This window comes from Poecilia formosa, unplaced genomic scaffold, assembly GCF_000485575.1.
Source record: "Poecilia formosa unplaced genomic scaffold, Poecilia_formosa-5.1.2 Scaffold126, whole genome shotgun sequence".
In the NCBI taxonomy this organism is placed as follows: domain Eukaryota; kingdom Metazoa; phylum Chordata; class Actinopteri; order Cyprinodontiformes; family Poeciliidae; genus Poecilia; species Poecilia formosa.
In genome coordinates this window covers 267,169-294,541 of record NW_006800065.1, presented here as the reverse complement: position 1 = coordinate 294,541, position 27,373 = coordinate 267,169, and the positions used below count along the sequence as shown (strand labels likewise).

Genomic DNA, 27,373 nt, shown 5'->3' with positions numbered 1-27,373 from the left:
ATATATATATATATATATATATATATATATATATATATATATATATTTTTTAAAGGCTGCACACTCTTCCATAATTTACCTCCTGACCAGAATCCCAGTGATGTATGATCCTATTTCTGCATCACCGGATAAAATACGACCCGAAACGACTTGTGTCGTCATTAAACTGGAGTGGAGTGTTTAAATTTATGTGGGCGACCTAGTTAAATGACAAGATCCGAGTCCCTCTTGCATATTTCCCACGTGCATTAATGACATGAGCACTAAATAATCCATTGCCGCAGCTGTTTGATGGACAAAGCGGATAAAACTCTTCTGTTTAAACAAAGGAAGTGTTTCTCTGACGAGTGCCCAGGTGATACCAGCACTTACCGGTTTGTATCGTGAGATCATTGTTGCAGCCCCTGACTTCAGCAACAGTCTTGAACGGTGTCACGTCCGTCGGTGAGAGGACAAAGAAGCAAGATATCCCAAACTGCTGTCGTTCATGTGTTCAGAGCGCCGTCGAGCTCCTCGCTGTCCTGCCTGCGTCTGAGCGCCCGACCGCGGGCGGCGGTTTGCGTGCGGATGCTGGGAGCTGTCCACGGTGCTGAACCCGGGGCTCGTGGAGGGGGAGGTGGCGAGGCAGGAGGAGGAGGAGGAGGAGGAAGAACAAGAGGAAGGAGGGAAGGAGGCAGATCATGCAAGGCCACCTCTGTCATGAACTGTAGCAGCAGGAGGTCACAAAGCCAAGCTCACAAACGCGACGCCACAAACCGCAAAAAGCGGTTATACAAGACCGGAGGGAGGCTGTCCGATAAAACAAACCCACACTGCGCCCACTCAACTTCTTTTTTCCTGTTTTCCCCAATTTTACAAAATCATAAATAACAAGAATGTCATTAATTCTGCATGATATGTTTACTAACATCAAGCTTACCCAAAAATAATACATGGTAATCTAAAATCATGGCCTGTTGTTATTCAAAAAGGTCCAATATTGCCCCCTGTAGACACATAAATGCAAAAATGGTTTCATGAAATAAATCGATACAACCGCAGAAAAAAAATTAAAATCACAAGATAGAATAAAGAAATCAATAAACAGTTGATAGATAAATAATACATTTAACATGGTAAAATAGGGTATTAACATCAATGTTTAAAGAAACCTTGGTTGCAGCTTGAACTTGAATGAATGAAGGAAACAAAATACTAAGTAGAAGAAATGTTTGGAAAACATATACTGCGTAAAAAAAGTATTTACCAGTATATATCCTGTTACTTGGTCCAGGTGAAGATCACTTTTTCATACAATGCCAGGTTGGTTTGAATAACTTATTTTCCTTAATGGATTAAATCATTATTTGAAAACTTCATTTTCTCTTAATTTGCGACAGTTTTATACAGTCCAACACATGCATAGGATTTACGATATGTAGAAATAAAAATATCCCGTCTCTGTAAAAAAAGGTCTGCTCCCAGCAATTCACCTCACTAATTTCACTCATGCGGTTTTTGTGTGCATTCTGGTGAAATATTATTTTATTTTATATTTGGTAAATGATTAGTTTCTGCCTCACTTATTGCTGTTGCTGTCTGTTGAGCTCATTACCTCACATCGATAAATATGAGCTAATGGGCATTCTGCTCGGGATGATGCCTGCTGAGAAGAAGATTACACAGGTGTGGGAGGTAAAAATCAAGTCTGATGCTTTTACTCACCCTTCATCTGAAACAACTGAGCAGAACTAAGGAAGACATTTCTGAAGATTTAAGACCCTAAGCTCACACTTCGGCATCTGATTTAGGTCAAGGTCTGGAGGGTCCGGTTCATTTCATACAGAAAAAGACACAGTCAAGTCATTGAATCTGTTGGGCTCTGTAAATGTACTGTTTACACAACTTTTCAGATTTAATTATACCACAGAATCTGCCATGGTTTTTTACACACTTGAGGTTTGATGTAGCAAATGAAAACTACAGATGATTTTTTTATATACTAGTGCCAAAAAAAAATAAAAAACACGACTTAAAGACAGTGCAATTTTTTTTTTCCATCGCTTGTATATAAAATACTAATTTAGAACCCCAAGCTCTTGGACATCTAAACAAAAATGTAAATTATATTCTGGATATGCATATTTCTGTAAAGGATAGATGCAAACATAACTTTTACTTAAAAATACTATGTTTACAGCACTAAGTATGTATATAATAAATCTGTAAACCATTTTTTAAATAGAAAATATAAAATCAATATTCAAGCGGAACCTCATTTTCAGTCTGACCAGTTCTTTATTGGGCTCAAGAAAATTCTGAATACATTATTGATTATTCACTCAAATTCCTCCTTCATTTGCATAGTGACTGACGTTAGCATAATAGAAGTAAATTATTCCCAGTGTTTGCAGAAGGGAAGAGGTATAAGGGAGAAAATTGATTAATGATCGGATCATCCATTGACAAAACAAGACAGTGAAAATGGCTATAGACGGTGCAGCGTCAGTCTGAACGACAGCTTGGCTCAGTCCCAAGGTGAGATAAAGAAGAAAAGGCACAGAGCCTCTCAGTCCTCTCATTGAAGAGATTCCTCCTAATGAATCTGGCTTTAATGGCTGGTGGTATTAGAAGAATGTCCTGCAGGAGAAAGGAGCAAAGTTAACAAAAGAATGTAAACAATAGAAGCTTTTTCTTTTATCTGAAGTGTAGTACAATATGAACAGGACAAACACGCATCTGTCATTCTCCAATTAGACACTGCACAGCAACCACAACAAACAGAGATGGACTAATGCAAATGAGTTACAGAAGACAGTCACTTTTTCCCAAACTACTGTGATGCAAAAAAGTATCTAGAGGTGCACAAATTGTTCTATAGCAGACCTGATGGTTTTCAGTTCAACAGTCCTCAAAATAATTTATTTCACAATATTAAAAAAAAAAAAAGATGAAGAGATGACCCGGAGGACATAATAGACATCAGCTGAGAAAAAATAATACTAATAAAATTGAGGACTTTTAACCCAAGTCTGAATAATATGCATTTCATGTATTATATATTTTTAAGTTGCAAAAAAGCTTTTGAAGTTTGTATGGTGCTTTTTTGGCAAAATTCTCAGATCAAGACAAGAATCTGCCTAGAAACTGCAATTGGTGCATCTCTCACATTACATGCAGGTCTTGTCAAAAGTTTACATGTAGACATCATGGATTACATGTTCCTTTTGAGCTTTTAGTGATTTATTTAAGCCATTCTTTTTGCACATATGAGTCATTATGCAGCTTAGAGCTCCAGATGAAACCGGAGAGGGTGCTGCTGACCAGTAAAGAATCTAAAATCAACACCATGAAGCATAGCTGAAAACTGCGAATGCTCTTTATGGAACGACTAAATGTTTTCTGAATTGAAAGGTTTATGTTCAGAGGAAACGAAGATGAAAACAAATATGGAGTCAAGGTGAGCCATTCAGCTATGGCTTGTTACTCTGCCTGAGTCCTAAATTATTAGATCTACAGGAAAACCTGATTTGGCCCATCAAACCCAATTTGGAAAAGGATTTTAAAAAAGGCTAATATTACAAAACAGATGAACAATTTTGAATGGATTGTAGTTGTCAAAATATCAGTCATAATTACTCCAGCAGCTTGTTGATGACCACAATTGATGTTTTATCTGCAACCTCCTCTGGGACAGTTACTCAAATATTAATAGTAGTTTATGAAAAGCTACATTAAGTTCAAATGAATCACCAAAAGCCCAAAACTAATAAGATGAGTGGATGTAATCTTGTGACAGTAAATTCAATAAAAACATCTCAGACTCAAAGATTTTAAGACATGTAACAGTCCAAGAAACAACATCAATCAGAACAACTGCTGAAGGCTGACAGGAGTCTGTGGTGTCCGTGACCTGAGAACATCCAACAACATGTTTACGGCTCCCTGGATCCAGCACATACACAAAGTGATCTGTCACGTATTACTATAAACGTCTTTAAAGTAGCAAGAGTGTTTTATTTAAATCCTACTTTAGACAGTGTACATTCAAAGTCATGACCGTTTTCTATTGAGCAAACCAAGCAACAAGAAGATTTAAACCCGACAGGATGAGAGGAAACAAACATTAAAATCCTCTTGCCGTCTTAAGTATTCAAGTTGTCAGAGAGACTGTCACATGTCCCCAAGAGGAAAAACAAAAACAAAAGCCACACCAAACCTCCCCTCTGACGTGCAGCAGAGAAGATGAGGGCTGAAGGTTAAGTTGATTACCAGAACAAGGGTGAGGAAGGAAGAGAGGTGGGGCTAGTGCTGAAGCTGATAGCCATGTCTGTAAAGTGTTGCACTGCCTTCAAACACCTTTCTGTTCACAGTGGGACTGACTGATGCTGACTTAGGGCTGCATACACATGCACACACACAGAAACACGAGCCGCCGTCTGTAAGCTACTGAGCCGCTTCGTCATATTTCAACAGATTCATAGCTTAGCACATAGAATGCAACAAAGCGTATTGGAGCATGACAAAAATAAATCTTACACTTCATCTTCATAGTCCTTTGGAGGGGACACAGCAATCACCACATCGATCCAGTCCTGAGGGGTGAAATGATTTTAAATCTCTGAGATTAAGTCAATACGAAGCTGAATGTAAAACATATGATCAATTAAACTGTGCATATTGTTAAAATCCAGAGCATGTTTTCTAGTCTCTAAGTGCTCTCATACCCCTCCACTGTTCCAGGCCCGAGCCAGAGAGTTTTGTCCCTCTTCTAAAGTAGCGTCAATCAGGATCTTCCCATTGACAGCCATGAGTTCGTCACCGGGAACGATCCCTCCTGCAAACACAAAGAAACAACACAGACATTTAAGATGCAAAAATAATCAGCACTAAGGCCTTCCTACAATTACCACAGACACGCACAGTTTAGGCAGTGCAGGAACTAATTGTTGAATAAAAACATACAAGGTCTAAAATTTTCAAATTATGTGTTAAAACATAAAAATAGGCTGAAAGTGAATGAAAAGCTAAGAGTTTTGAATTCATTAAAAAAAAACAGACAGAATGAATTACTGTTTTGATTCTCTATGAGTTTTAAAAAATATGATTTTAAATCACTTAGTGCAACAAATCTGCTCCAAACAGTCATATTTCAAACTCCCTACACGGTTGCAGTAAAGTTAAATCATGAATTGAAGAATTTAGCTGACCGTGCTTATCGGCTGCACCGCCTTCATACACTGAAGACACCACCAACTTTCCAAGAGGAGATTCAGCTCCCCCTTCCAGAGCAATGTCAAGTTGTCCGGCCTTAAAAAAGGGGGGAAAAAAAGGAGAAATCATCAGTCATGCTTCAGAATGTGAAAAAGAATCAGGCCTTGTGTTTGAACTATGAAAAAAAAAATACCTTTTTTATTTTTAGCAATCTCACATCTCGCCCATCTATCTGGTCTGAGGAGAACTATTGATCAAGAAAACAGGAAGAAGAAAAAAAATCACCAGGATTGTAGACAAATGTGATGAAATGACAGACTTGGCAGCATGATAAATGGCAACCTATGTTCTAAATGAACTTAACCAGCAAGAGGAAATCATGAGTATAGATTCTGCTAAGAGAGATATTGACTGACATCAGTCATGATGAGTTAAGAAATTTTCAAGGTTAGTCTTTGTATTTTATGTATAGTTTGTGTCTACCTCCCCTGGGAATACAAGTGGAACAAAGACAGTCCTTTAATCTGTTAAACCAGTTTTTTAAACATATCAGTCGATGGGAAATAAGATAAATGTTTCTATGCATGATTTCTGTCAAATAAAAGAACTGAATCTCCTTTTCTGTAGCCCAAGAATACAATACCATGGAGTACGGATCAAAGTCGTCCACGTATTTCTGAAATCCCTGAAAGAAAACATCATTATGTAATTAATTTAAAGTGATCAATAAATACACAAAGAGCAAATGAAGACAACATGAAGTGAACGTGAGTTGTGTGACAAGAGGTCAGATTTCCTTTGACAACCAGTTCAGTGTAAAAGTTTGAACATAAGCCTCAACACTGAAAAACCACAAAGTTTCTCACAATTCAAAAAACAATCTGACACATTTTAACAAGAGTGATTCTCCGTTCAACCACAGAAGGAAATAACACAGATCCACTTCAGGTCTGCAGCAATTTCATTTTACAGGAGGAAGAAGAAAACAGAACCAAGCTCTCCGGGTGAGTAAATCACATTTATTCATCCCAGAGTTTTCAGTACAGAAAAAAAACAAACATTAATCTAGCAATTCATTTCCAGCTGCTGCACAAATGCTCTGTGATGTAAAAATAACCCCATATATGCCTTGTTTTTATCTACTGTAGTATAATAGTTGACTTCAGTAAACATGCCTCCTCCCGCATGTGCAATATCATATAAATTTAATGAAACCCATTGGAAAAGAAACATTCCTGTCCCGTCGTAATGCATAAAGATCTGACTTGTGGCGACAGTTTAACAGAAACTCAATGTTTTCAATCGGCATTTTTAGTGGTGAATTCAGGAGGTAAAAACCCTCTTTAGCAATAGAGACATAATTAACCTCCCTAGTGACACAACTGCCACATGACATGCATTCCCACACTAAACAACATGTTCATGGCCTCTACAGTTTGCTCCCAATCAATAAAAATACAGTCATGCATGAACCACTTCATCAAAAAGGCAGGGGTGCAACTGCTGCAGAGAGAAGATAGGGGGGGGGAACATGGAAAAGACTAAACTGAGGGTCCAGTCAGGGAGACAAAAAGGTAAAACTAGAAAAGGAAGGCAACACTCAAGCATAACAGGGAAGGTACAAGAAGAAAGGACTACTTGTTTGTTGTTTGATTTGAAAGACGAGTTGAAAGGCACCATCCGTTTAAGCATTTCTGGAGGCTGAAGCACAACACCGGTTCAACGTTTTCAGTCAAATTGCAGGAATAAAAGAAAAATACATTCTTCAGTTTGATGCTTCAACAGTTTCCGGGCACTTTAGGAGCTTTGAACCTCTATTGAAGTGTGACATCTGAACTTTGCTGTTCCAGTAAAAACAGCCCAGAGTAACATAAATGTAGTAAAATATGTTTTCTCCAACATGTCTGTCTAATCAGCTGCAGCCCTGAAGGAATGCTTAAATGCATTACATTTATAATAAAATAATTTACAAATATTTGACCAAGATGGCTGATATTTTTCCATGTATTTTTTTTTTACCAGTAAGATATTTAACTATAAAAGAGATGAAGGATTAACAGCTTCATGTTCTACATTTTTTGACCAGATCCAGTCAAAATGTAAACTCAGAAAACCAAAATAGTAAGCGCCGACATGCGACTAAGGAATGACTTTCACAACACTGACGATGCCCGGAGAGAGAATGTCAGCAGGAGAGTACATTTCCTTTCTCTACCTGCAGCAGCAGCTACAATTAGCAGAGATTTGTACATGAGTCGTTTTATCTCTCGCCGCGGAGGTAGAGGCCTGTGGTGGTGCTAATGGCTCAGGTGGCAAAGTGGCTGTTTCAGGTTTCATTTGTAATCAGGACAGATGATTGCTCTTTACCAGCTTATCCAACATTGCCGCAAACACAACTTGATTTGCCTGTTTTAATTAAGGTTTTGAAGAAAATAATACTAGAATATTTTGCCTGTTTGAAATAAAAATAACAGATTGTTTGGAAGTCTGGAAAACTTCCCAGGGTTCTTAAAAGGAGGCAGACATTGATAGCTGCTGCAGCTGATGGCACACTATGCCAGATGACCCTAATAAGCTTCGTACCAGGCCATCAGAGCGGACAGCAGGTCGGAGAGGATCTGGCCGGTTGGCCTGCGACTGCGGAAGCATGACGGGCTTTGACATGACGGGAGCCATCTGACGCCTCTGGTTAGGGGGACTGGGAGCCAGCTGCTGTTGGACCACATTTCCAAGCAAAACTTTTACAAAGCTCAGCCGACTCCAAACACAGCGCGAGGTTGATGCGAGTTTCCACAAGGAGGGAGGCTTACCAGCTGACTGCTTGAACTGGAAATATGACTGACATGGGAGGTGTTTCTCATCACCTAGAACATAATGAATCCCTCAGTTGTCTGGCTCGTGCTAGAGCTAGAAATGTCAGACACCCACCCAAAGCAATTCTCATATTTTAAGGCATCACAAACTCCAAGTGCACAGCAGATCTAAAAAGAACACACACTCTTGCTAAAATTTCAGCTTTTTCTTATCTTCCATGAATGACACCATTTCAAAACTTATTCCACCTTGAAAGTGAAGTAAACACTTTGAATTGTATTTTCTACAATTCAATAGAAAATACATTGGTAAGGAGAAAAAAAAATGCAAGAAAAATATTTAAAAAATTGCCTCAATACATTGGTTTGGATACCCTTAAAATAGTAACTTTTTTGAAGCCCATTTTGGTACATTGGTCTCAACCTGCAATCCTCGAGGGCCAGAGTCCTGCAACCTTTAGACGCGTCCATTGTTCTACACACTTGAATTAAACGGATAAACTGCCTCACTACCATGCAGCTAAGCTCTACAAAACTCTGCTAGTGAACTTATATTGGAGCCGGGTGTGCTGAAGCAGATCAACACCTAAAAGTTGCAGAACACAGGCCCTTGAGGAATGCAGTTTGAGACCCCAGCTCTACGGGTTTCGCCTGACAATTTCACATGCATGTCTACAAATTTAACAGCCAATGTATCGGATGGTAAAGCATTCAGAAAAACATCCACTCGGGGGTGCTCAAAACAGTAGCACACACAGGATTTTGTTTCACACGCTACACACCATGCAGCATCCTACTCACCATGTTCTATAAAAACCACAGAGACACAACTAACCATCAGCAACCATCTCTACAGTTCATTCTACCAATAAATGCTGTAGAGAGGTTCATAAGAGCACAAATGCTCCTAACACAAAAACACTCATGGTTTGAAAGACAAATCACAAGGAAAAGGCAATCCGCACTCATCATACTTCTGTCATGAAGCATGAAGAAGTCAAACCTTTGGACTTGAGGGGGGAGACATTTCACTGGTGTTGGATGCATAAATCCCCCCTCTGGGGAGGTAGCCGCCTGTTTCCCACTCGCTCCTGTGTTCGGGAGGGCTGGGAGGATGTTGGAAGCGGTGGTGGTGGTGCTGGCGGTATTCACGTTCTTCAGAGTGCTGTGGGGGAGGAGGTGGTGGAGGAGGTGGCGGTGGAGGAGGAGGAGGGGGAGGCGGAGGATGGGGATGTGGCGTGGGTTGAGGGGAAGATGGGGGTCTTGACGTGTGAGATGGCGGAGGGTAGTTGGAGGGAGGCGGGCGGCGCGGTTGTGTATGTTGGGGATGTGCGTGAGGCTTGCGCCCCCTGTGTGTCAGAGTGGATGCAGAGGACGGAGGCTTCCTAGGACTGGGGGAAGAAGGAGGCCGGCGGTGTGGGGATACTCGAGGTAAGGGCGGGGAGTACTTAGGGATTGTTGGGTTCAGTTTGGGTGAGGGTGGAGGGCGAGGCAAAGGAGGTGGAGGCTGGTTTGTAGTGGGCTGAGTCGGGACTAGTTTTTTAAGAGGTCCCCTCAGACTCTGGTCCACCTCGTCCAGGTTTATGTTGTCCAGATCAGTGGTTGCTAGGTTGAAACCACCAGGAAAATGCTTCACCCTTGGGTCTGAGCCAGGAGAACGAGGCGGGGAGAGCTTTAAGCCACAAACAAATAAGAAATACTTCACCACCCATGTAAAATCTTCCATGAAATCATCCATGTTAGAAACAAACTACAACTGTTGAAAAGCTCTGAGTGTAGGAAGGCTTGAACTGAAGACTCTGTACCTCTGGGGATTCATTCTCCACACAAGAGATCTGCTCCAACCGAGTCTGACACAGTCGCTCCACCCAGTGCTGCACTTTCTCAGACTCCTCCAGGTCTTCCCTTTCAGTCTCTGAGACCTGGGATGGAGTTACAGCCAGCCAGAATCACAAACAAGAGAAAAAAAAACCTTCACACATACTGTCACCAATGACATGACACAAGGCTTCACCGGAAAAACCGCAAACTGCAACAGAGATTTCAATAAACAGCACATTTGGATTCACTTTGAAGCTCCTTGACATTACTGTGGGTAACAAAGGGAAATATTTCTAGCATTTCTTTACATTTGCTTAGAAATGGCAGATTGCTTCTATCTTTTAAAGTGGTTTTAAAGAGCTTAGACATCCAGCAGTGACACTCTTTCATCCCTGCTGCTCCAGACAACAAACTCCAGATCATTCAGGGGATGATATGTGGGATCCAAGGTTGCCATCAGGCCTGAAAGAATACATATTATTGATTTCCTCTAGGATATGTTCCTAGAGGTATTCCTGGAGGTACTCTGAGGGATTCTGGACGTCCCAATGAAAGGTATACCGCTGAGTGGCATGTGAACTTGACATCTATAACAGGTGATTTTCTGAAACTCTACCTCAAACATTCAATGGATAATTTAGATCTTCACCTAATATCATACTCTGCATTATGATTCATATGTTTTCACTTTAGTTAAGTAGAATTAGACTGACTGAATGTCATTGGACAAAGACACATTAAGGAATTTAGCAACTAAAAGTAGTTGAACAGAGCAGGGCCAGTAAATTAGAGGTTTGCTTTTAGGCTCTACAAACTTTAAAGCTATTTCTTTCCACTTGACAAATCAGAGAAGTACCCACAGATAAGCTCCAATCAATCTCCTGCTCCATCCCACCATCACTTACGACCAAGACTCCAAGACATTTGAATTGATCTGCCAAAAGCAGACACTGATTCCTGATCTGAAGGGAGCCTTTAGCCCTTTTTCATTTGAGAGTATTTGCTTCAGATCTAGAGGAGCAGCCTCTTGTTCCAGCTGCTTTGTTCTTGGCTGAAAACAGCTCCAGGTCTTGGCTCAAACAAGAAACATGTATCAACTGGACAACAAAACTCCCACGACCTCCTCAGCCAGAGGGGTGAAAACCTGACCCACCGCCAGCATGAAAAGCACATTGTTACTTCTCAATTCAAGCTTTGACAATCAGTTTCTGTCTGTCAGAGGTAATAATGATTTTTAACTGGTGTTTGTTTGCTGGGGAGAATTAATTTTACTGTCAATCTGTCCATGTGTGGTTAGACAAGGCAGAAAACTGCAAAGCTGCGGTCAAGATTACTTTAAAAGATTACAGGCCAACTGCTTGGAAGCAAAGTGTGTTGAAAAAGAGGATGCTTTGGTTACATTTATTGTTCAGAGCTGAGACTTCATCTTTTCGTACCTCCTGAACCAGCCGATTGATCTTTAGTTGTTTCTCCCGTTCTTGCATTTCTTCCTTCTCTCTGGCAAGTTTCAGCTCAAACTCCATCTCCTTCTTGTTCTTTCTCTGCTCCTGCAGTGTGTCTGTGTTGGACATTTTCTTTTTCTTCTTCTTCTTTTCTCCTTTCTGGGCATCGCCAGATGGGCAACGCAAAATGATGCAGAAAATAAAAACAAAAACACAGCAACTACCAACTAAATAATACAAACACAAACTGGGGCAACGGCAACACAAGAAAATCTGAGAAAACAATCCTCGCTCATTTCCAACCATTTGAGTTAAACGTCAGATTTGAAGGTAAACCATTCAGAGCCACTTCACACAACACAACCAGCTGACTGTACCTTTCGCAGCGAAGGCAGCTTCCCCTCATATCGATAAAACCAGCCAAATGCTAAGGATGGAGATGAACACACTCTTTATGAAAAATGAAATCGCAAACTTAAGTTTACATTCAAGTAAAATCCATACAGTTGAGCATATTTTTAAATTTTTATTTTTTCTTGAAATGTAAAACCTCACACAACACAGCACTCAGAGAGGCAGTCTGGATGGGAAGTAGCACAACATTTGCAATTAAAGACAAAAACTGTATTTTAAATCATGATAAGAGCTGCATTCAAACTAGGAGTTGGAATGACTTGTCTGTAGAAATGCGCAGAGAAATCCGAGTTGTAAATACCATAATGTGGTGCTCATTACATCTTCATTTATGTTGTGAAACAATAAAACTGAGCTACTGTTTAATATGTCTTAAAAACAAGCAAAGCAGACGCGGTATTTATTTATCTTTAGGTTGACTTATTAAAACCTCTGACTAATAACTCACTGTATTTGTAGCGTTTCAGTCATGCGGAAAGAGTTGGCTTTGTAACTTTGGGCTGTTTTAGAAAAATCCTAATCTTATTTATAGAAAAATTCTATATTCTATTCAACCAGAAACTTAAAAATATATATTTTGTGAATTGTAATTCTTAAAGACAAATCAGACTCCGCTGAATTTAGTAGGAAATTGTTGGCAGGTTGAAGCTTTGTAAAATCTTTGATGTGAAGAAATTGTCAAGTCTGATCTCATGGTTACATTATTGTTGTCAAAGGAAATCTGAGACTTTTGTGCGTCAATTAGCACAGCCAGCATAAATGACACCTGAAACTCCAAACTCACTTGGCTGTCTTCCTCATCATCTTCCTCCTCCTCCTCTTCCTCTATGAAGGAGCTGGCTCCATCAACTAGGAGAAGAGGCCGTAGAAAACAGCACAGCAACCAGCAGACACAAACGGAAACATGCAGGAAAAGAACATTTGGAGTGAAACAGAAACAAGAGGAGGAAAGTTTGGAGGCAAGCAGAGGATTCATGCAATTTAAACTTTTGATCATACGTGAACTCTTGGCCTTTGGAGGTTTCATCTCCGGTGAGGGGCTCTTTGAAGCGCGGGGACTCTTTGGTCTGTCTTTGGATCCCCAGTCCTCCTCCCAATCTCTGTCGTGTTTCTTTTCTGCAGCTTCAATCCTATAGTAGATATTTTATTAACTTAAAAAAAGAAAAAAAAAACTAAAAAGCTCAACAAAGATATTTTTAATTCACTGAATATGGACAATTTTGTACTTTTCCATCTCGCTCTTATAGCGCTCCTCTTCCTCTGCTACTTTCTGTGAGATCTCCATCTTTCTCCTACAAATAGCATCAGAAACATCAAAACCCCAACATGAATCTATGTTCATCATCAGAACTATAAATACAGGGAATATGATGTTAAGTTTACAGATGCAATCGATCATTTTTAAACATAAAACACAGGGGAAACAAGGAGAGTAATTCTTTTTTGTGAACTCTGAAAATGTAGCTACTGCAAGACTTTAAATAGTCATGCAGCAAATGCCCGCGTGACAGCTTCCTTTGCTTGAAAAAACAGAACATTTATCAGCGTCTGGGTGAAGCTAATTAAAGGTTGTGCAGCTCACTCACTGTCTCTCCTTCTCCTGCTGCTCTTTAATGATTTTGTTGGTTTCCATTGCAACCTTCTTCTGATGCATCAGTTCCTGCCTCTCCACCTCCCGGCGGGCTTCGGCTGCAAGGCGCTCCTCGTCTGTCATAAACAGCTCACTTCCCTAAGAGAGTGAAAACCGGCCGTAGACAAAAATCAGAGAGTGCTTTTATATGCAGCTATTGTACTCAAACCAGGCTTCAGTCCGGTACACAAGTTTAATACAGGGACAGGCCAGAGAACGTCTTGGTGAAGAAATGCTTCTCTCAGGCCATTAGGGATGTCGTTCCTTCTCAGCTTTGTGCCAACACACATCTGTATAACGTGAAAAACAGAAAACCGCCAAACGTCCTTCTTTTATAGAAATGGTCACACCATGTCTGTAAAAAGTTATATCCTATGAAAGGAACAAGGATATGATCATTTTCACTTTATTTTTTTCTTAACAGAACAGCATGTGTTGTGTGTTGGCACAACAAAGGCTGGATTTAAACAAGCTGACAATCCAGTCACGACTGGAACTTTGCCATTATATTATCGTGGAGAGGATTAATATAGAAAAAACGCTTTTTCCAATGAATGTTCTTGCCTACTGTGTATAATTATTGCTGCAGTGTTCCCTCTGCAGATACACAATAAGCACTGTTTCAGAAAAGACACAAAGCGTGGCACACGAGCAGAAGCCGTCTGATTTTGGAACACAACCCATCCTCTCAATACCCGCTGATGGAGGATGCAACGTCCAAATAAAGACAAACTCACAGATAAACGCATCAGACAGGCACCAAGGAAGACAATAATAAGACATGACTGCTGGTCTCACTTACACAGTCCCCATCACTGGCTCCACGAGCAAACAATCTGTCAAGTGACTTTACGGAGGATAAATGTTGCTCCTCCAGACATCTTTCTAAGCTGCATTTTATGGAAAGGTGATGTATTAAAAACATTGACACACATCGTTCAGAGTGATGCATAGCAGAAGAAAGAAAATTATGTTTGTGGTCTTGCAGTCATGACAGATTGTCCGTCAAGTGAACCGCAGGGGCCTGCAAACAGTTGGAGTTTCATCCCAGGTGCAGGATTTTCACTCCACAAATTAAGATATATGCAACAGTACTAGTTGCTTAGCAGCGGTTTGTTTCATTGCTGTCGCAGAATTTTAAATTTGATCAAGAACATTGAGATTTACTCATTTTTATTTGATTTATATCAAATTAAAGATAAATAGGGTGTCTTTGTGAATCCTTTTAAACAAAAATGCATGTTATAATTTAAATCTAGTTAATGTTGCACATTACATTATAATTTAATGTATGCGTTTTAATATGAGACAATGTACAAAAACATTGTACTCCAAAAGGTATAAGCAGTTACTGGACAACACAGTGTGTACTCACAGCTCCTGTCAGAACCGTGATAGTGAGACTCCTGCTGCTCTTCAGGACTTTCACAGCCTTAAAAAAATGAGATTTAAAAGAAACACAAAAGTCAGAATTCAAATTTCTTAGCCGCTACATAAAATAATGAAAATAACGACAGATGTTGTCATGAACAAAATCACCTCTCTGTGGTCCAGAGTGGTGAAATCCACTCCATTCACCTCCACGATCTGGTCTCCAGCCTACAGTAGATACAGCAAGCATTGACTGCGTGAGAGGGGTGACACTTTGGAAAAATGAAAATAAAAACCATAAACTATTAGGACGTCCTTACATGCAGAAGATTCGTCTAAATAATTTATTTGTATTCAATAACACAAAGCGAATGCGTGCAGATTTCTTTAAAATAAACCTCTTCACCCTGTTTTCACACGCGTCTCATTATAACAAAAACATGCTATTTTTATTTATTGTGCTGGGATTCCATGAGATAGATTAGCACAAAATAGTGAGAGAAAAAAGAAAAGAGGAAAGGAAAAGAATGACATTCAAAAACATTCTTACAAATAAAAATCAGTACATTATTGCGAGAGAAAGAGAAAGAGAAAGGGGAAAAAAAGTCTTTCGTGTCCCCTAGGGGGCGCCGTAGAAATTAAAACCTTGTTAGCCAAGAAAATTAAATATTCTTAGAGTAATGGATCATTTAATAACTCACAGATTCTTCCTCTACTTGTTGATTAAATCTATTAAAATTATACTTTGAGAAAAGCAGAGCTTTTTACAGTACACTTTTTACTGTTAATTGTAATAGTATTAAGACAATTCCTATCGATTAGTCTTATTGTTGCAGAATTAAGTTATTTTGAATCAATAATTTAATCAATTATTTAAAAATCCAATTAAGCGATAATATACACACTAAGAGAGAATTAATGATTGCTTAATTTACGCTCCTTTATCGGAGACATCATGGAGTCCTGTTGGAGAAATCACCTCAAGTCCAACTTCAGCAGAGAGGGAGCCTGGCTTGACGTTACTGATGTAGATCCCAGGTTTCTGGGTTGGGCCGCTTGAGATGCTGATGCCCATACCCTTAGTTCCCACAAGACTGAGGAAAACCTTCTTCTCCTTGATCTCCTTCCCACCAATAGATGCCAAGCCGGCCACACTGCTTCTCTTCTCCTGAAGAAGTACAAAACAAAACAACTGAATAAAAAAACAAGAGTTTTTGAGGCGGTTAAAGCCATGAAAAAAAAAAAAATGGAGCCTGTTACCCCAGACTCGGACACAAACTGGTCCACAAACTGCCACTTCAAGGGTTCATCAGATGAGCTGGAGCGAACAAAAAAACACAAAATAAGCAGTTGGTTGTTTTTTTTTAGACATGCAGGACAAAGAAAAGAATTAATAAACCTGACCTTTTTACTGGGATCATCCCCACATCTGTATAAAAGACAAATGAATAACAAATCAGACATAGCAAAAGTATTAAATATTCTTTCTGGTACCGACGACACAAAGGTCGACATACGGCGAACTTTGAGTGAGACAATCTTCTTGGTCTTGATGAGGCTGATGACCTCTTCGTGGATGCAGGAGGAGACGGAGTAGCCATTGATTCGCACGATCTCATCGCCCACCTGTAAATCAGTGCAGACCTTAAAACTGACAAATGCATTTCAATGAATCTGCCGAGCTGAGAGACGACGTTTCTGCTAATAAAACATTTACATTCCTGTTTGCTCAACAGACCATGATCTACTGATTTGCACAACCCATTTTAGTTTTACAGTTTGTCTTGGAAGTGACACTTTTCTTCACTAAATAGTTTTTTGCAATAAGCTTCTAACAATACTGTCCAAATATACAGGAACTGACAACAAGAGAACAAATAATGTCTCTTTAGCTAAGAGACATTAAAAGTCCTACAAAAATGTAGGACTCTCTAAAAGTCTTACATTTGAGTTTATTTCTTACAATAAGATGCTTTTACATATGATTAGTATTTAATTGTATGTTACAGTAAGACCCACATCCATCCATTTTCTTTGCACCCTTGTCAGGGTTCCGGGTGAGAGGCGGAGTTCACCCTGGACAGGTTGCCAGTCTGTTGCAGGGCAACACAGACACACACAACCATGCATACACACACTAAAACCTAGGGGCAATTTGGAGAGGCCAATTAACCTGACAGGCATGTTTTTGGACTGTGGGAGGAAACCGGAGTACCTGGAGAAAACCCACGCATGTACAGAACATGCAAACTCCATGCAGAAAGACTGGGAATTGAACCCAGAACCTTCTTGCTGCAAGGCAACAGCTCTACCAACTGAACTGCGCCACTGTGCAGCCCCAGTAAGACCCACATCCATCCATTTTCTTTACACCCTTGTCGGGGTTCCGGGCGAGAGGCGGAGTTCACCCTGGACAGGTTGCCAGTCTGTCGCAGGGCAACACAGACACACACAACCACGCATACACACACTAAAACCTAGGGGCAATTTGGAGAGGCCAATTAACCTGACAGGCATGTTTTTGGACTGTGGGAGGAAACCGGAGTACCCGGAGAAAACCCACGCATGTACAGAACATGCAAACTCCATGCAGAAAGACTGGGACCGGGAATTGAACCCAGAACCTTCTTGCTGCAAGGCAACAGCTCTACCAACTGAACTGCGCCACTGTGCAGCCCAAGTAAGACCCACATCTTTCAGATAATTCTAGGCTACATAAACACCTATGGTCAGATTGAAATATAATCTGATCTTGTCAGACAAGAGCAGTTAAAGGGATACTCTGCATATTATGGAAACATAAGTTTCCTTTAATACTTTAGTCTATTTTTAGTACAAATCTTTCTCACTATATTTTATATCAGCCTTTTCGTATCTAATAATGCTGCACCATTTATCTACTTTTATCTAAGGATCTATGGATGTTTTAAAAAGATAGCAGGTTGCTAGTTCTGCATGAAGCCCAAGAAATATTCTGTTTGCTTTCTGTGTCAAATTATTTGTCAATTTTAACTTGTTTAGAAAGTAACACAGAGGCTGGACTTAAAAAGAAACATTCAAATTCTGGAGCTGAAATTTCATTTTGTGTCCTAACTTAACCATCTGCCCTATTATTTGAGCTTCACTTTCTTTTAACGAGGCATAATAATGAATACATTAATGTCTTGCGAAAAGGAAAATCACAAATAAAATGAGTCTGATTCTAAGCCTGCATGTGTGTTTATTTCTTCCCCTGTAATTGTCTATGGAATGAATGAATCTGAGCAACTCAATGTTCTTTTGAGTGCAGCACACGACTCATGAGCATAACATTCAACAACACAGCTGGAGAATTTGAGACCGATTGTGTGTTTGTAATCTTGCAGGGCAGAAAAGAGCCAGTCTGCTCCAAAGACACCATTACGAACCGTTCCGTCCATTATATCAACACCGAGCAAACAGTGAATAAAAACGGCATCTGATCCGTTTTAAAACACAAATCTGAAGGGATTTTCATGAATACTTTCTGGAACAGAGCCGTCTTGGGAGTAAAAGGGATCTACTCCACCTAGTGGATCCTTTGAACACAGTTCTGATTTAATAATCACTCAAACTGTGTGTTGCGTGGTCAGCTCAGGTTCCACATACTACATAACAAAATACAAAATTAGTCATTTTATTAGGAATGGTTTGAAACAAATGCAAAACTACCATGACCAAGAATGGAGACAGGTGCAGAGGTTTTTCTGTCTCCAAGAAAATGATCATAAATGTATTGGCAGGGCCACTGAGGAATGGCTTAAACTAATATTTTTCAAACCTTCTATCATGAGAGCCAAAATCGTCAAGTTTAAAGAACTTACTACCTTTTCTCTTTTAATTAATTGCAAACTGCTTGTGACATTTCTTATTATATTTATCTGATCAAATAATAAACTAAACTAAATTGTGTTTTTTTTTCTGGAAAGGATTTCTATAAATCATCATAGATCTAAAAAAAATAAAAAGGTTAAGGCGTACAGTTTTCTGATTTTTTTTGGGGGTGGATTGTTTAAAGTAAGGATGCATCAATATGGAAAATATTAGTTAATACACGTGAAAACAGGTGTTCACAGATGTGCTCCATCTCTTCTAACCAATCTGTAGCTCATTTGCTAAGAAGAATGGGATCATAAATTACCTTAGATGTGAAAACCTCGGAAAGTCATACTTCATAAAACTTGCATATAGTTGTAGCAAAAGGTGGTTTAAGTAAGAATAGACTTAGTGGTACTTGAAAACCATATAAACCATCTACTTGAAAATTATGTGCTACTTTGTGTCACATAACTCTGATCAAATTCATTAAGGTTTTGGTTTAACTTAGCATAGCATAACAAGTTAAAGATCTAAGAACTTTTGCAACACACTAGAATAGGGTAAGATGTGTATTTTCCTTGATTTTAATTTGTGCAATTTTTTCTCCTAAAGTGTGCGTCAAATAGAAAACTGAAAGAAAGAAAAAAAAAATCCATATCTTTATTTAATATCTACATACCTGAAGGCCAACATTGTAAGCTTGTCCATCTTTGACAATCTGTGAAATGTAGAGTCCACAGCCAAACTCTAGTCCTCCTCGAACGCTGAGACCCAGTCCGTCGCGCTGCGTTCGATCCAAACGCACCTCTTTCAGCTTCCTGAAGTTTAATCAGGTTTATCGCTAAGACGCATAACAGCTGAGACCGTCTCCACGGCGAAACAGCTAAAATGCCACGCTGCACTCACCGTGACCTCTTGGGTGTGAACTGGTCGTACTCGACTTGGTGTTTGAGTGGGATCAGAGGCCGGATCGCATCGAACAGCGGAAGCCGTTTTGGTTCGTTGATGACCAGTTTCAGGTCTCCCACCAGCACCGGCAAATCCATAGACCTGAAAGAGAGAGAGAGAATGGGTCACACCAGTCTGTGGTGGATTACTTTTGCCTTACAGTGAAAAAAAAAAAAACTAACGTATAAAATGTTGAGTGAATACAAAACATGGTGAGGATTTAAATTTAACTTCAATGAACTGAAGCAAAGTTGTGTGTTTTTTGATAGTAAAGTCATGCAATAAGCAAATATTGTGGGATGCAGTTTTTGCCATGACTGCATAACAATAAATGTTTAACTTTTAAAAGTCTAAAAAAGAAATCTAAAAAAAATGGAATGAAGCAGCTCAACCTACCCGAATGCCCCAAAAATCATTACATGATTATAAAATTAGATCTTTTTTAAGGCACACAATCATTTCAACCAGTCAGTAGAAGTAGATCATAGAATTTGAATTCTAATTTATTAATTCACAAGCTTCTACGCAGTAACCAGATTTTTTTTATTGCAAATTAAAAATAATACAGATAACAATAATTAGTTAAGCAAAGGATCAAGAATAAATATAGTATTGTATGTCAATGGAGAAGATAATCCAGTCTTCTCTCTGCTGCAATTCAGATGGAGACAAAAGAGAAAAGAAACTACACATGGTCTGCTTGTTTAATTATGCATATGTGTCATTTCAGCCCCATTTGAAGGATGAGCATAAAAAAAGAGCTTTTGTGGATAACTAGCCAAGCTTGTCGGAGGACAATGGAAACGGATCAGAGGCTCATCCAAAGAGGCCACAGGACTCTGCTTCTGTACAAAGATTAATTGAAACCTAGAAGACTTTTAGCCTACTGGCCTCATAAGGTGCACCCAGTTACTCTGATCTCAGGGAGCAACAAGCTTTAGAAAAGACGCAAGACAACTCAGATTAAATGAGAAAACATATCACAAAAAAATGCTATAAATAAGACAAAACTAAAAGTAAAACTGATTTTCAGCGTATCAATAATAAGGGCTTTACTTCAAGACTGTTTGTTTTTTAATTCAAAGTAGCTCTCCCCCCAAATGACCAGATTTAATAAATACTCTACAGGAGTTTACTCATACAGAGATATTTGGTTTTAAACAGCAACTAACACTTTGACCACCTGAGAAACGACAGATGGTACTCACTGGTGATACATGCGGAGGACATCATAAAGGTAATCCTTCTCTGCCTCATTTTCAATCAGCAGTTCCACCTGCAACAGAACAGAAACATCTGGCACCATCCTTCATCTGTCAGCTCACGGACACACGCGCGCACACACACACACACACACACACACACACACACACACTGCACACTGTCCCACCCACGGTCCCACCAATGCTACGAGGAGCCAAAGCCATCTACTAACCTGATGACGGCTCAGGTGCAGCAGGATGGTTTTCAGGAAACGCTTCGGCCAATCACTGATGCACATTTCACCCTGATATCCCTAAACTGCTTTTTGCTAAATCACACACTAACTTCAGAACCTGATTTCATTTAAGCAGAGGAAGCCAGGGTGAAGCTAAACTGTGGGATGATCTGAATCTATGACCGCTGCCCTTCTCTATCAAAGCACTGAGAGATAATAGCTAGAGAGGCAGCAGGAGGAAGGTCAGCAGTGTCACCTTACATCTCACAGACATGACACCCAACATTCACACACAAACTTATCTTAAACTCCAACAAGATCAAAGGGAACTTCTTTCAGCAATTTGGCGAAAAAAACTGAACCTAACACAGTCATGAAATATTTACATACACTACATTAAAAGATACACTTTTTCATGACGACATCTATTCCAATAAAAAACATAAGTCTCCTTCTGACCTTGGACAAAGTATAAAAACAATGCTTCTTCCTAATTCTGACATTAACCAAAGAAAAATTATGTTTTCCAATCCGACATGACATTAAATAGGGAAGGCTTAATTTTATTTAATGTCAGAAATTGAGAAGAAAAGAAATGCACTAAGTAATTTTATCTAGTCTGTGTAAACATAGTTTCAGCTAATCCTGTAAATGAGCTTTACGTTTTGAATTTATTTACTGAAATAGATTGATGTGAGTGATATTCCAATTTATTGACATGCACAAGTATTTTTGATGGTAATCTTTTATGACGACAGGTCATCTAAATAAAATGGGTGTGTTCAAAACACGCCTGACTTTATCACCATTGTAAATGTCTGTTGCTTAGTGCTGCAGGAAACGGTTAGCCCTGCCTGGAATTGAACCACAGACTTTGGAATCATAAAATAACAACGTTGGAGCTCCCTGTGTGTCAGGCATTTATATTGAAGGGCAACGTATGCTTAGGAGTAGATTATACAGTATTCTCACATAAGAAGTGTTATAATGATTAACATTTTTACATAAACTTTGATCAAATCAACAGCTCAGGTGGGTTCCAAGGCACAGAAAAGAACAGTCCAAAATTATTTTGAGGGAATCAGGGCAGATATGACCGTGTCTGGAAAAACAACAAAAGACTGACTGTGGAGAGCCTCTAATTAAACCCATAAATTATCTCATTATTTCTGCTTGGACGCTCATATGTGGCACATTATCTAATGCTATGTTGCCCTTTGTAGAGACAATATGGGCCCCGCTTGGCAGCACAGATGGCTTTGTGGTGATCCCTGCATGCTCCAAGGATAAAAATGCCCCAACCATATCAGGTTTCCTTTCTCAATTATCCTATGCTCTTTGATAGTTTTAAAGGCCCATCTAAATAATATGACATGTCAACAGCAAGAAAAATCAAAGATTAAAATGTGTTTAACCTAAATGCTGGCAAAACACATAAAAAAAATGGCTAAAAGTGGAAAAGGAGGTGAAATTTAATTTTATTCATTATAATCAAAATATGACAATTTAACTGAATTAATTGTAGGTCTATAATAATTTAATGTTTACTTTGCTCAATTGAAGCATTTTAAACAGTACATTCCCTCTTCAGATTTAAAGTCCACCCTAGTTTTAAAATTGTTTAACCTTTAAGTACATCATACTGTTTGTACGATAAAATTTTGACGGGAATTTCTGTCGACATAAATAATCTTTTATTATGAAGGAATTTTAAATACTCCAAAATAACCCACTTTAAGATTCATCCCAAACTACCTCTCATGATAGAAATTGTTGTTGGTTTGTAGTCTTTAAATATATAGATCAAGATAAACAACAGATAAAACAAATTGTCCTGAATCAACTTTGGTTTCTTATTAGTGCTAATTCAAACCAGCTACATTTTAAGATAATTCCTGACTGATTCAGCTCTTTCAGAAATAGGCCTCTGTGTGCGCAACATCCTCTCCGGCGGAGACACCTGACACACCGCAATAAACAACCAGGTAACACAATAACATTTTACTAAGATATTATTGGAATATATGAAAACAAGTTTATTATCTTACCTTGTGTCTAAATTCTCGAGCAACTTTCCGCTCCATTGCTGAGAGAAAAACAAAACAGTCCGACCAGAGAAGCGCTGGTGTCGCTGAAGTTTAACAGGACCAAAGTCAGTGTGGTCAAGTTAAGCCTAACAGGCGTTTCCGGTTCATATTTTTTTTCGCGAAGAACTGTTTTATGTGACTTTTATGTGGTTACTATATAATTATAAATTATATTTAAAATATAATATTTCCTAAATGATTTTTCTATGTGCTTTAATTTATACTAACCTGACAAAATGTCACTTTTATTTTGAAATTTTATGCCGTCACCGCTTTTTATTCGCAAACTTGACTAGTTCGTGGATAGCTGCTGCTGTACTTTTCCAAACGTTCTTAATTTTATTCCAAAAACCACCTTTAAATCACATATGTCACATTAATTAAATTAAAATGGAATCAATTCTGATGGTAATGGTTGCACTAAATAACATTAGAAAATTGCACAGCCCAGCAGATAGGTGGCGCACCCAACTTCCTCTGCACAGTTAAATCACAAAGAAGCGGAAACACTGGATTTAAAAAAGAAATGCACCGTTGCTCTGAGCAACAACAAAGCTCAGATTCTGGAACCGACGTCTTTACTTGTATGTAACAGTTCATTTTATACCGCTTTAAAAGTACTTTGACAGTCAATGAAACAACTATTCTATTGTGCATTAATGTGGTGGCTTATTTTTAGTCCAAAAAAGAGACTGACGATGCCACTGTATTTATGTTTCGTTAATACGATCACTCATGTTTCTCCAGTTTCCCTCCTATAAAGAACTATTTCTGTGGGTTTATGTGAATCTTGCTTTAGTTCGGTTGCTGAAAGGAAGTTCAAAATGTCACAAAGGTGTCTTGGATTTCTTTTTCTCCCTCCCATTACTAGTATTTTTAATTATGCATGAACAAAACTGTCTAATAATTCCTATAATTCAATAATATTGACAGACTACAACAACTTCCTTTGCACTAGGTTGCATTTATTTATGATGCTGATACACTGTCATGTTGCTGCATCATTTCTTCTGTCGTTTTCAGAGATATTTGGAAGAATGGGATCTCCAGCAAAGCATGGGACGCCTCACAGGTTAGAGATGTCTGTGCCAATCTACAAATCTAGACTCTTAAAATGTTTTCACGTCAGTGCACTTTCACAGTGCAAAAAATAGTCCTGTAATCACAAGTATTTGTGTTAAATGAGCACAGGTACATTGCTGAATATGAAGTTGAATAATCTTCAAAATGAGCCATAGATATATTTTTTTTCTTCTACAGAGTCAGCATTCATTCCCCCAGTAAAGATTTAGATTCCCCACTTCCTCCCATAGAGGAGCGCCTTGCTTACCTGCGTCCTTCCAGGGAGCTGCTGCAGTTCTACAGACAGAAGATCGCCCAGTATGATGGTGAACACGAAGAGCTGTTGCAAATGCTGGAAAAGTTTAAAAGCATCGCAGAGGACCAGGTGGGTGTTCTTTTTGAGGAGGAGGGGGTTTCAGCTGTTACTGAGTATCTGAGTTCCTAAATCGTTTAAGGAATATTCTGTATCATTGTCCTTCCAGCACAAACTGCAGTATGACATACAGGAGCGTGAAAGAGAAGTTACACAGCTTCAGAACGCTCTGAGTGACATGCAGGTCTACCTTTTCCAGGAGAGAGAGCAGTCTCTCCGACTTTATGCAGAAAATGACAGACTAAAGATCAGGTGGGTGCACTGCGCTGGATAAAACACAATTATTAGAAATTATTTTCATCTGTGATTTTCCAGGAACATTTTTAGGTAGCCACCAACTCTTGATCTGTGATGTCGCTTAATGTGTGTGATTAATGTGATATGAGTATTTATTTATTTATTAAGTTTTAAGATACAGTATGACTTTGGGATGAATATAATATTCTTGTATTTATTGCTGCAGAGAGTTGGAGGACAGAAAAAAGATCCAACACCTTCTTGCTCTTGTTGGTCCCGATGCTGGAGAGATTACATACTTTCACCAAGAGCCTCCTCATAAGGTGGAACTGACTCACTAATTCATAGATCTCTAGTATCTTTTACATTTATTGTATAAAATTTTATAAATGGTTTTAACTATAGTGTTTGCTTAATAGAAGCCTCTCTTTCAATTGACAAATGGTCATTATTGTTTCCTTTTTTATATAAGACAATTTAGATAATTCTAAAATCTTCAAGGCTTTGGCTATGGGGTGATATTAAAGGGGTTTGAATTATTTTGAAGCTTAGCTAAATTATTTTCTTTTGGTGGCTTTATATTAAGTATGTCATAGTTGATTTGGGTTCAATAAAACTATTTTGTAATTTTGTGTACACATAAAACTCAAATTTAAGAGAATTACACTTAATTTTTAAACGCAGAAAAGAAATTACTTTGAAATGCAGACAACCCTAATGACAACATCACGCTTGCTTTTTCAGGTCGCAATTACTCAGAGGCAACCTGAGTCCATGTTTGATGACAATCTCAGTCTAAGGCCAACTAAACTAAGACCTGCTGCGGCAACAAAAGGTTTGAGAGCATTTAGTTTATTTATGTAAAACAGTCTGAGTCAGTGCGTTGATTTTCTTTGTTTTTCAAAGAAATGAATTCCCTTTTAATTTTAATGTTTGAACAGAGGCTAACAGGAAAACAAAATCAGCTGGTGACGGTGTAGAGAAGTACAAGAACGACAACCAGACATTGTTGTTGCAGGTATTGCTCCACTGCGAAAACGTGTTAATTATGACTCTGATAAGCGCCACTACAAAATGGAAAAAAATGACGTCTATTTCTCTTTTGGTTTTTTTTTTCCCATATTAATACGATGTTTCAAGTTATGGCCATTTTTACAGTTTTAGCTTGCGTTTTTCAGGTGGAGGCGCTGCAGGCTCAGATGGAGGAACAGACGCGTCTGGTCAGAGAGCAGGTAGAAGCTCTCCTCGAGGATCGGAGGATCATAACAGAGGAATCTCAGGCACAACGACAAAGAGACCATCAACGCATCACTGCACTGAGTGAAAAGTGTGTCTTTTTAATATCTAAATTTATGGCTCGTACCAAGCTTACTGTAACTTTTAATCTTTTTCCTTTTTTTTATGCATCAGGCTCCAGCAGACTCAGAACCTGTTGCATGAAAGCACAAGAGATTTCTTAAAGCAGAAATTTGACGCTCGGGCTAATGAAAAAAGCTGGATTGTAGAAAAAGATCGGCTGCTGAGGGAGCTGGACTCCTGCCACCACCGACTGATGAGGGCAAAGGCCCGGTTCGACGGCGCTGAACTGACAAGATCCTGGCAGCCCAGCAGCAGCAGATCAGTTCTTTTTCTTCCTCAACCCCAACCTGAGCTGTCTGACCAACATAAGGAGGAGAAAAAGGTAATAAAAGCTACTATATTGTTTTTGTTGCACACCCTAATTTAAATTTACTGAACAGCGTCATTAATAAGCAATATGCCTGTTTATCCTGGTGCTGTTTTTTTGTTTGTTTGTTTGTTTGTTTTAATCAGGCTCTACAAGATGATCTAAAACAAGCTCACAAGTTGGCAGAGATGTTCAGAGAGCAGTGTATCACACTGGAGACAGAACTGTCCCAAATCAGAGAGGAAGGAGACGTAGGCAGGGAAATATTTAAGGTTTGCTACTCTGAGAAATTCTGGACTGTCTGCCGTATTTTATTGTGTGTGTGTGTTTTTTTTTTTTATTGACTTTCTTATGAATTATCCTGTTTATATTCAGGAGCGTTCAGACAAGATGGCCAAGCGCCTCCAGCTCATGACTCAGCGCTATGAGGCTTTGGAGAAGAGAAGGGTCATGGAGGTGGAGGGCTTTAAGGCAGATCTAAAACTCCTCAGACAGAAGCTCAAAGATGTAGAGAAACAGCTCCTCAAGGTTGAAAAAAAAATGCCCCGACTGTGTTTTTTGTTGTTGTTGTTTTAATATTTGCATTACAAGCTTTATAAAACCTAAATCATTTTGTTTTCTTCAGGTCACATTAAACATTGGGCCCAACCAGGACCTAGCCATTCTGCATGAAGTACGACAAACAAATTCAAGGACGAAAAAGGTTCAGAATGAGCTTATGGCTTTGAAAGCCAAAATTTATGGACTTGAAAATGAACTGAGAATTAGCTGAAGAACGGTTTCTCGAATGTTTTCCACTTCCACTTTTACAGATTTTTCTGTTGTGTTTTTTAAATTTTTTTATTGACATGCCGACTACATTTTTTTTTAATCATTTGTGCTTTGAATCAATAAAATTCGTTTACATCAATTTCCGTTTGGCTATGTTTATAGACATCATTATCAATCCAATTGTCTTAATATGGCCTTTGTCCTCCCTTTTATCCTCCCTCTTTTCTTCCTCCTTCCCCCACACGCTGATGTCCTCAAATACTGCATGAT

General features: G+C 39.0%; 3 protein-coding genes across 11 annotated transcripts in view; 1 reads left to right on the top strand and 2 right to left on the bottom strand.

Annotated features, from left to right (window-relative positions):
* Positions 1-773, bottom strand: part of abcc8 (ATP-binding cassette, sub-family C (CFTR/MRP), member 8) — a 63,098-nt gene extending 62,325 nt beyond the window's left edge. For 2 of the 4 annotated variants that reach the window (XM_007561391.2, XM_016676057.1), the window contains exon 1: positions 373-772. In XM_007561391.2, the coding sequence (XP_007561453.1) occupies positions 373-393 (21 nt within the window). In that variant the 5' untranslated portion in view covers positions 394-772. Of the gene's footprint in view, positions 1-372 lie in introns of all 4 variants that reach the window. The other 2 variants (XM_016676056.1, XM_007561392.2) reach the window with 2 other exon arrangements.
* A 1,484-nt stretch (positions 774-2,257) lies between these two features.
* ush1c (Usher syndrome 1C) lies at positions 2,258-23,109 on the bottom strand. 4 transcript variants are annotated; one of them, XM_007561388.2, is made up of 20 exons: positions 22,956-23,103; positions 20,678-20,745; positions 19,428-19,571; positions 19,201-19,339; positions 16,202-16,310; positions 16,089-16,113; positions 15,945-16,002; positions 15,664-15,852; positions 14,853-14,912; positions 14,689-14,745; positions 13,270-13,412; positions 12,910-12,975; positions 12,683-12,813; positions 12,468-12,532; positions 5,837-5,878; positions 5,387-5,440; positions 5,190-5,289; positions 4,707-4,816; positions 4,519-4,574; positions 2,258-2,619 (listed from the first exon to the last, which is right to left on the bottom strand). In XM_007561388.2, exons 1-20 carry the CDS (start codon positions 22,989-22,991, stop codon positions 2,607-2,609), a joined length of 1,665 nt encoding a protein of 554 aa, XP_007561450.1. In that variant the 5' UTR covers positions 22,992-23,103; the 3' UTR covers positions 2,258-2,606. The 4 variants fall into 4 exon arrangements, 3 of the variants coding, with proteins under 3 accessions (XP_007561450.1, XP_016531545.1, XP_016531546.1); XR_001663255.1 differs by lacking the exons at positions 2,258-2,619; positions 4,519-4,574; positions 4,707-4,816; ... (1 more) ...; positions 5,387-5,440; positions 5,837-5,878 and adding exons at positions 9,781-9,928; positions 11,264-11,428; positions 11,647-11,696 and having other exon boundaries at positions 22,956-23,109; XM_016676060.1 differs by lacking the exons at positions 2,258-2,619; positions 4,519-4,574; positions 4,707-4,816; ... (1 more) ...; positions 5,387-5,440; positions 5,837-5,878 and adding an exon at positions 11,505-11,696 and having other exon boundaries at positions 22,956-23,109.
* ccdc77 (coiled-coil domain containing 77) lies at positions 22,801-27,242 on the top strand. 3 transcript variants are annotated; one of them, XM_007561390.2, is made up of 12 exons: positions 22,801-22,892; positions 24,018-24,066; positions 24,255-24,441; positions 24,539-24,681; positions 24,893-24,989; positions 25,411-25,501; positions 25,608-25,684; positions 25,845-25,993; positions 26,077-26,347; positions 26,479-26,604; positions 26,708-26,860; positions 26,958-27,242. In XM_007561390.2, exons 2-12 carry the CDS (start codon positions 24,032-24,034, stop codon positions 27,102-27,104), a joined length of 1,476 nt encoding a protein of 491 aa, XP_007561452.1. In that variant the 5' UTR covers positions 22,801-22,892; positions 24,018-24,031; the 3' UTR covers positions 27,105-27,242. The 3 variants fall into 3 exon arrangements, with proteins under 3 accessions (XP_007561452.1, XP_016531547.1, XP_007561451.1); XM_016676061.1 differs by lacking the exon at positions 22,801-22,892 and adding an exon at positions 23,270-23,578 and having other exon boundaries at positions 24,011-24,066; XM_007561389.2 differs by lacking the exon at positions 22,801-22,892 and adding an exon at positions 23,271-23,578.
* The last annotated feature ends 131 nt before the right edge of the window (positions 27,243-27,373 follow it).

Coding starts and splice junctions, on each gene's coding strand:
- ush1c (XM_007561388.2), bottom strand. CDS start 22,991: ATGGAGCGGAAAGTTGCTCGAGAATTTAGACACAAG. Junction 16,311..19,200: donor CTTACAATGTTGGCCTTCAG/GTATGTAGATAT, acceptor ACTGATTTACAG/GTGGGCGATGAGATCGTGCG. Junction 4,817..5,189: donor CGGTGCAGCCGATAAGCACG/GTCAGCTAAATT, acceptor TTGTGTTTGCAG/GAGGGATCGTTCCCGGTGAC.
- ccdc77 (XM_007561390.2), top strand. CDS start 24,032: ATGGGATCTCCAGCAAAGCATGGGACGCCTCACAG. Junction 25,994..26,076: donor ATCACTGCACTGAGTGAAAA/GTGTGTCTTTTT, acceptor TTTATGCATCAG/GCTCCAGCAGACTCAGAACC. Junction 26,605..26,707: donor TAGGCAGGGAAATATTTAAG/GTTTGCTACTCT, acceptor GTTTATATTCAG/GAGCGTTCAGACAAGATGGC.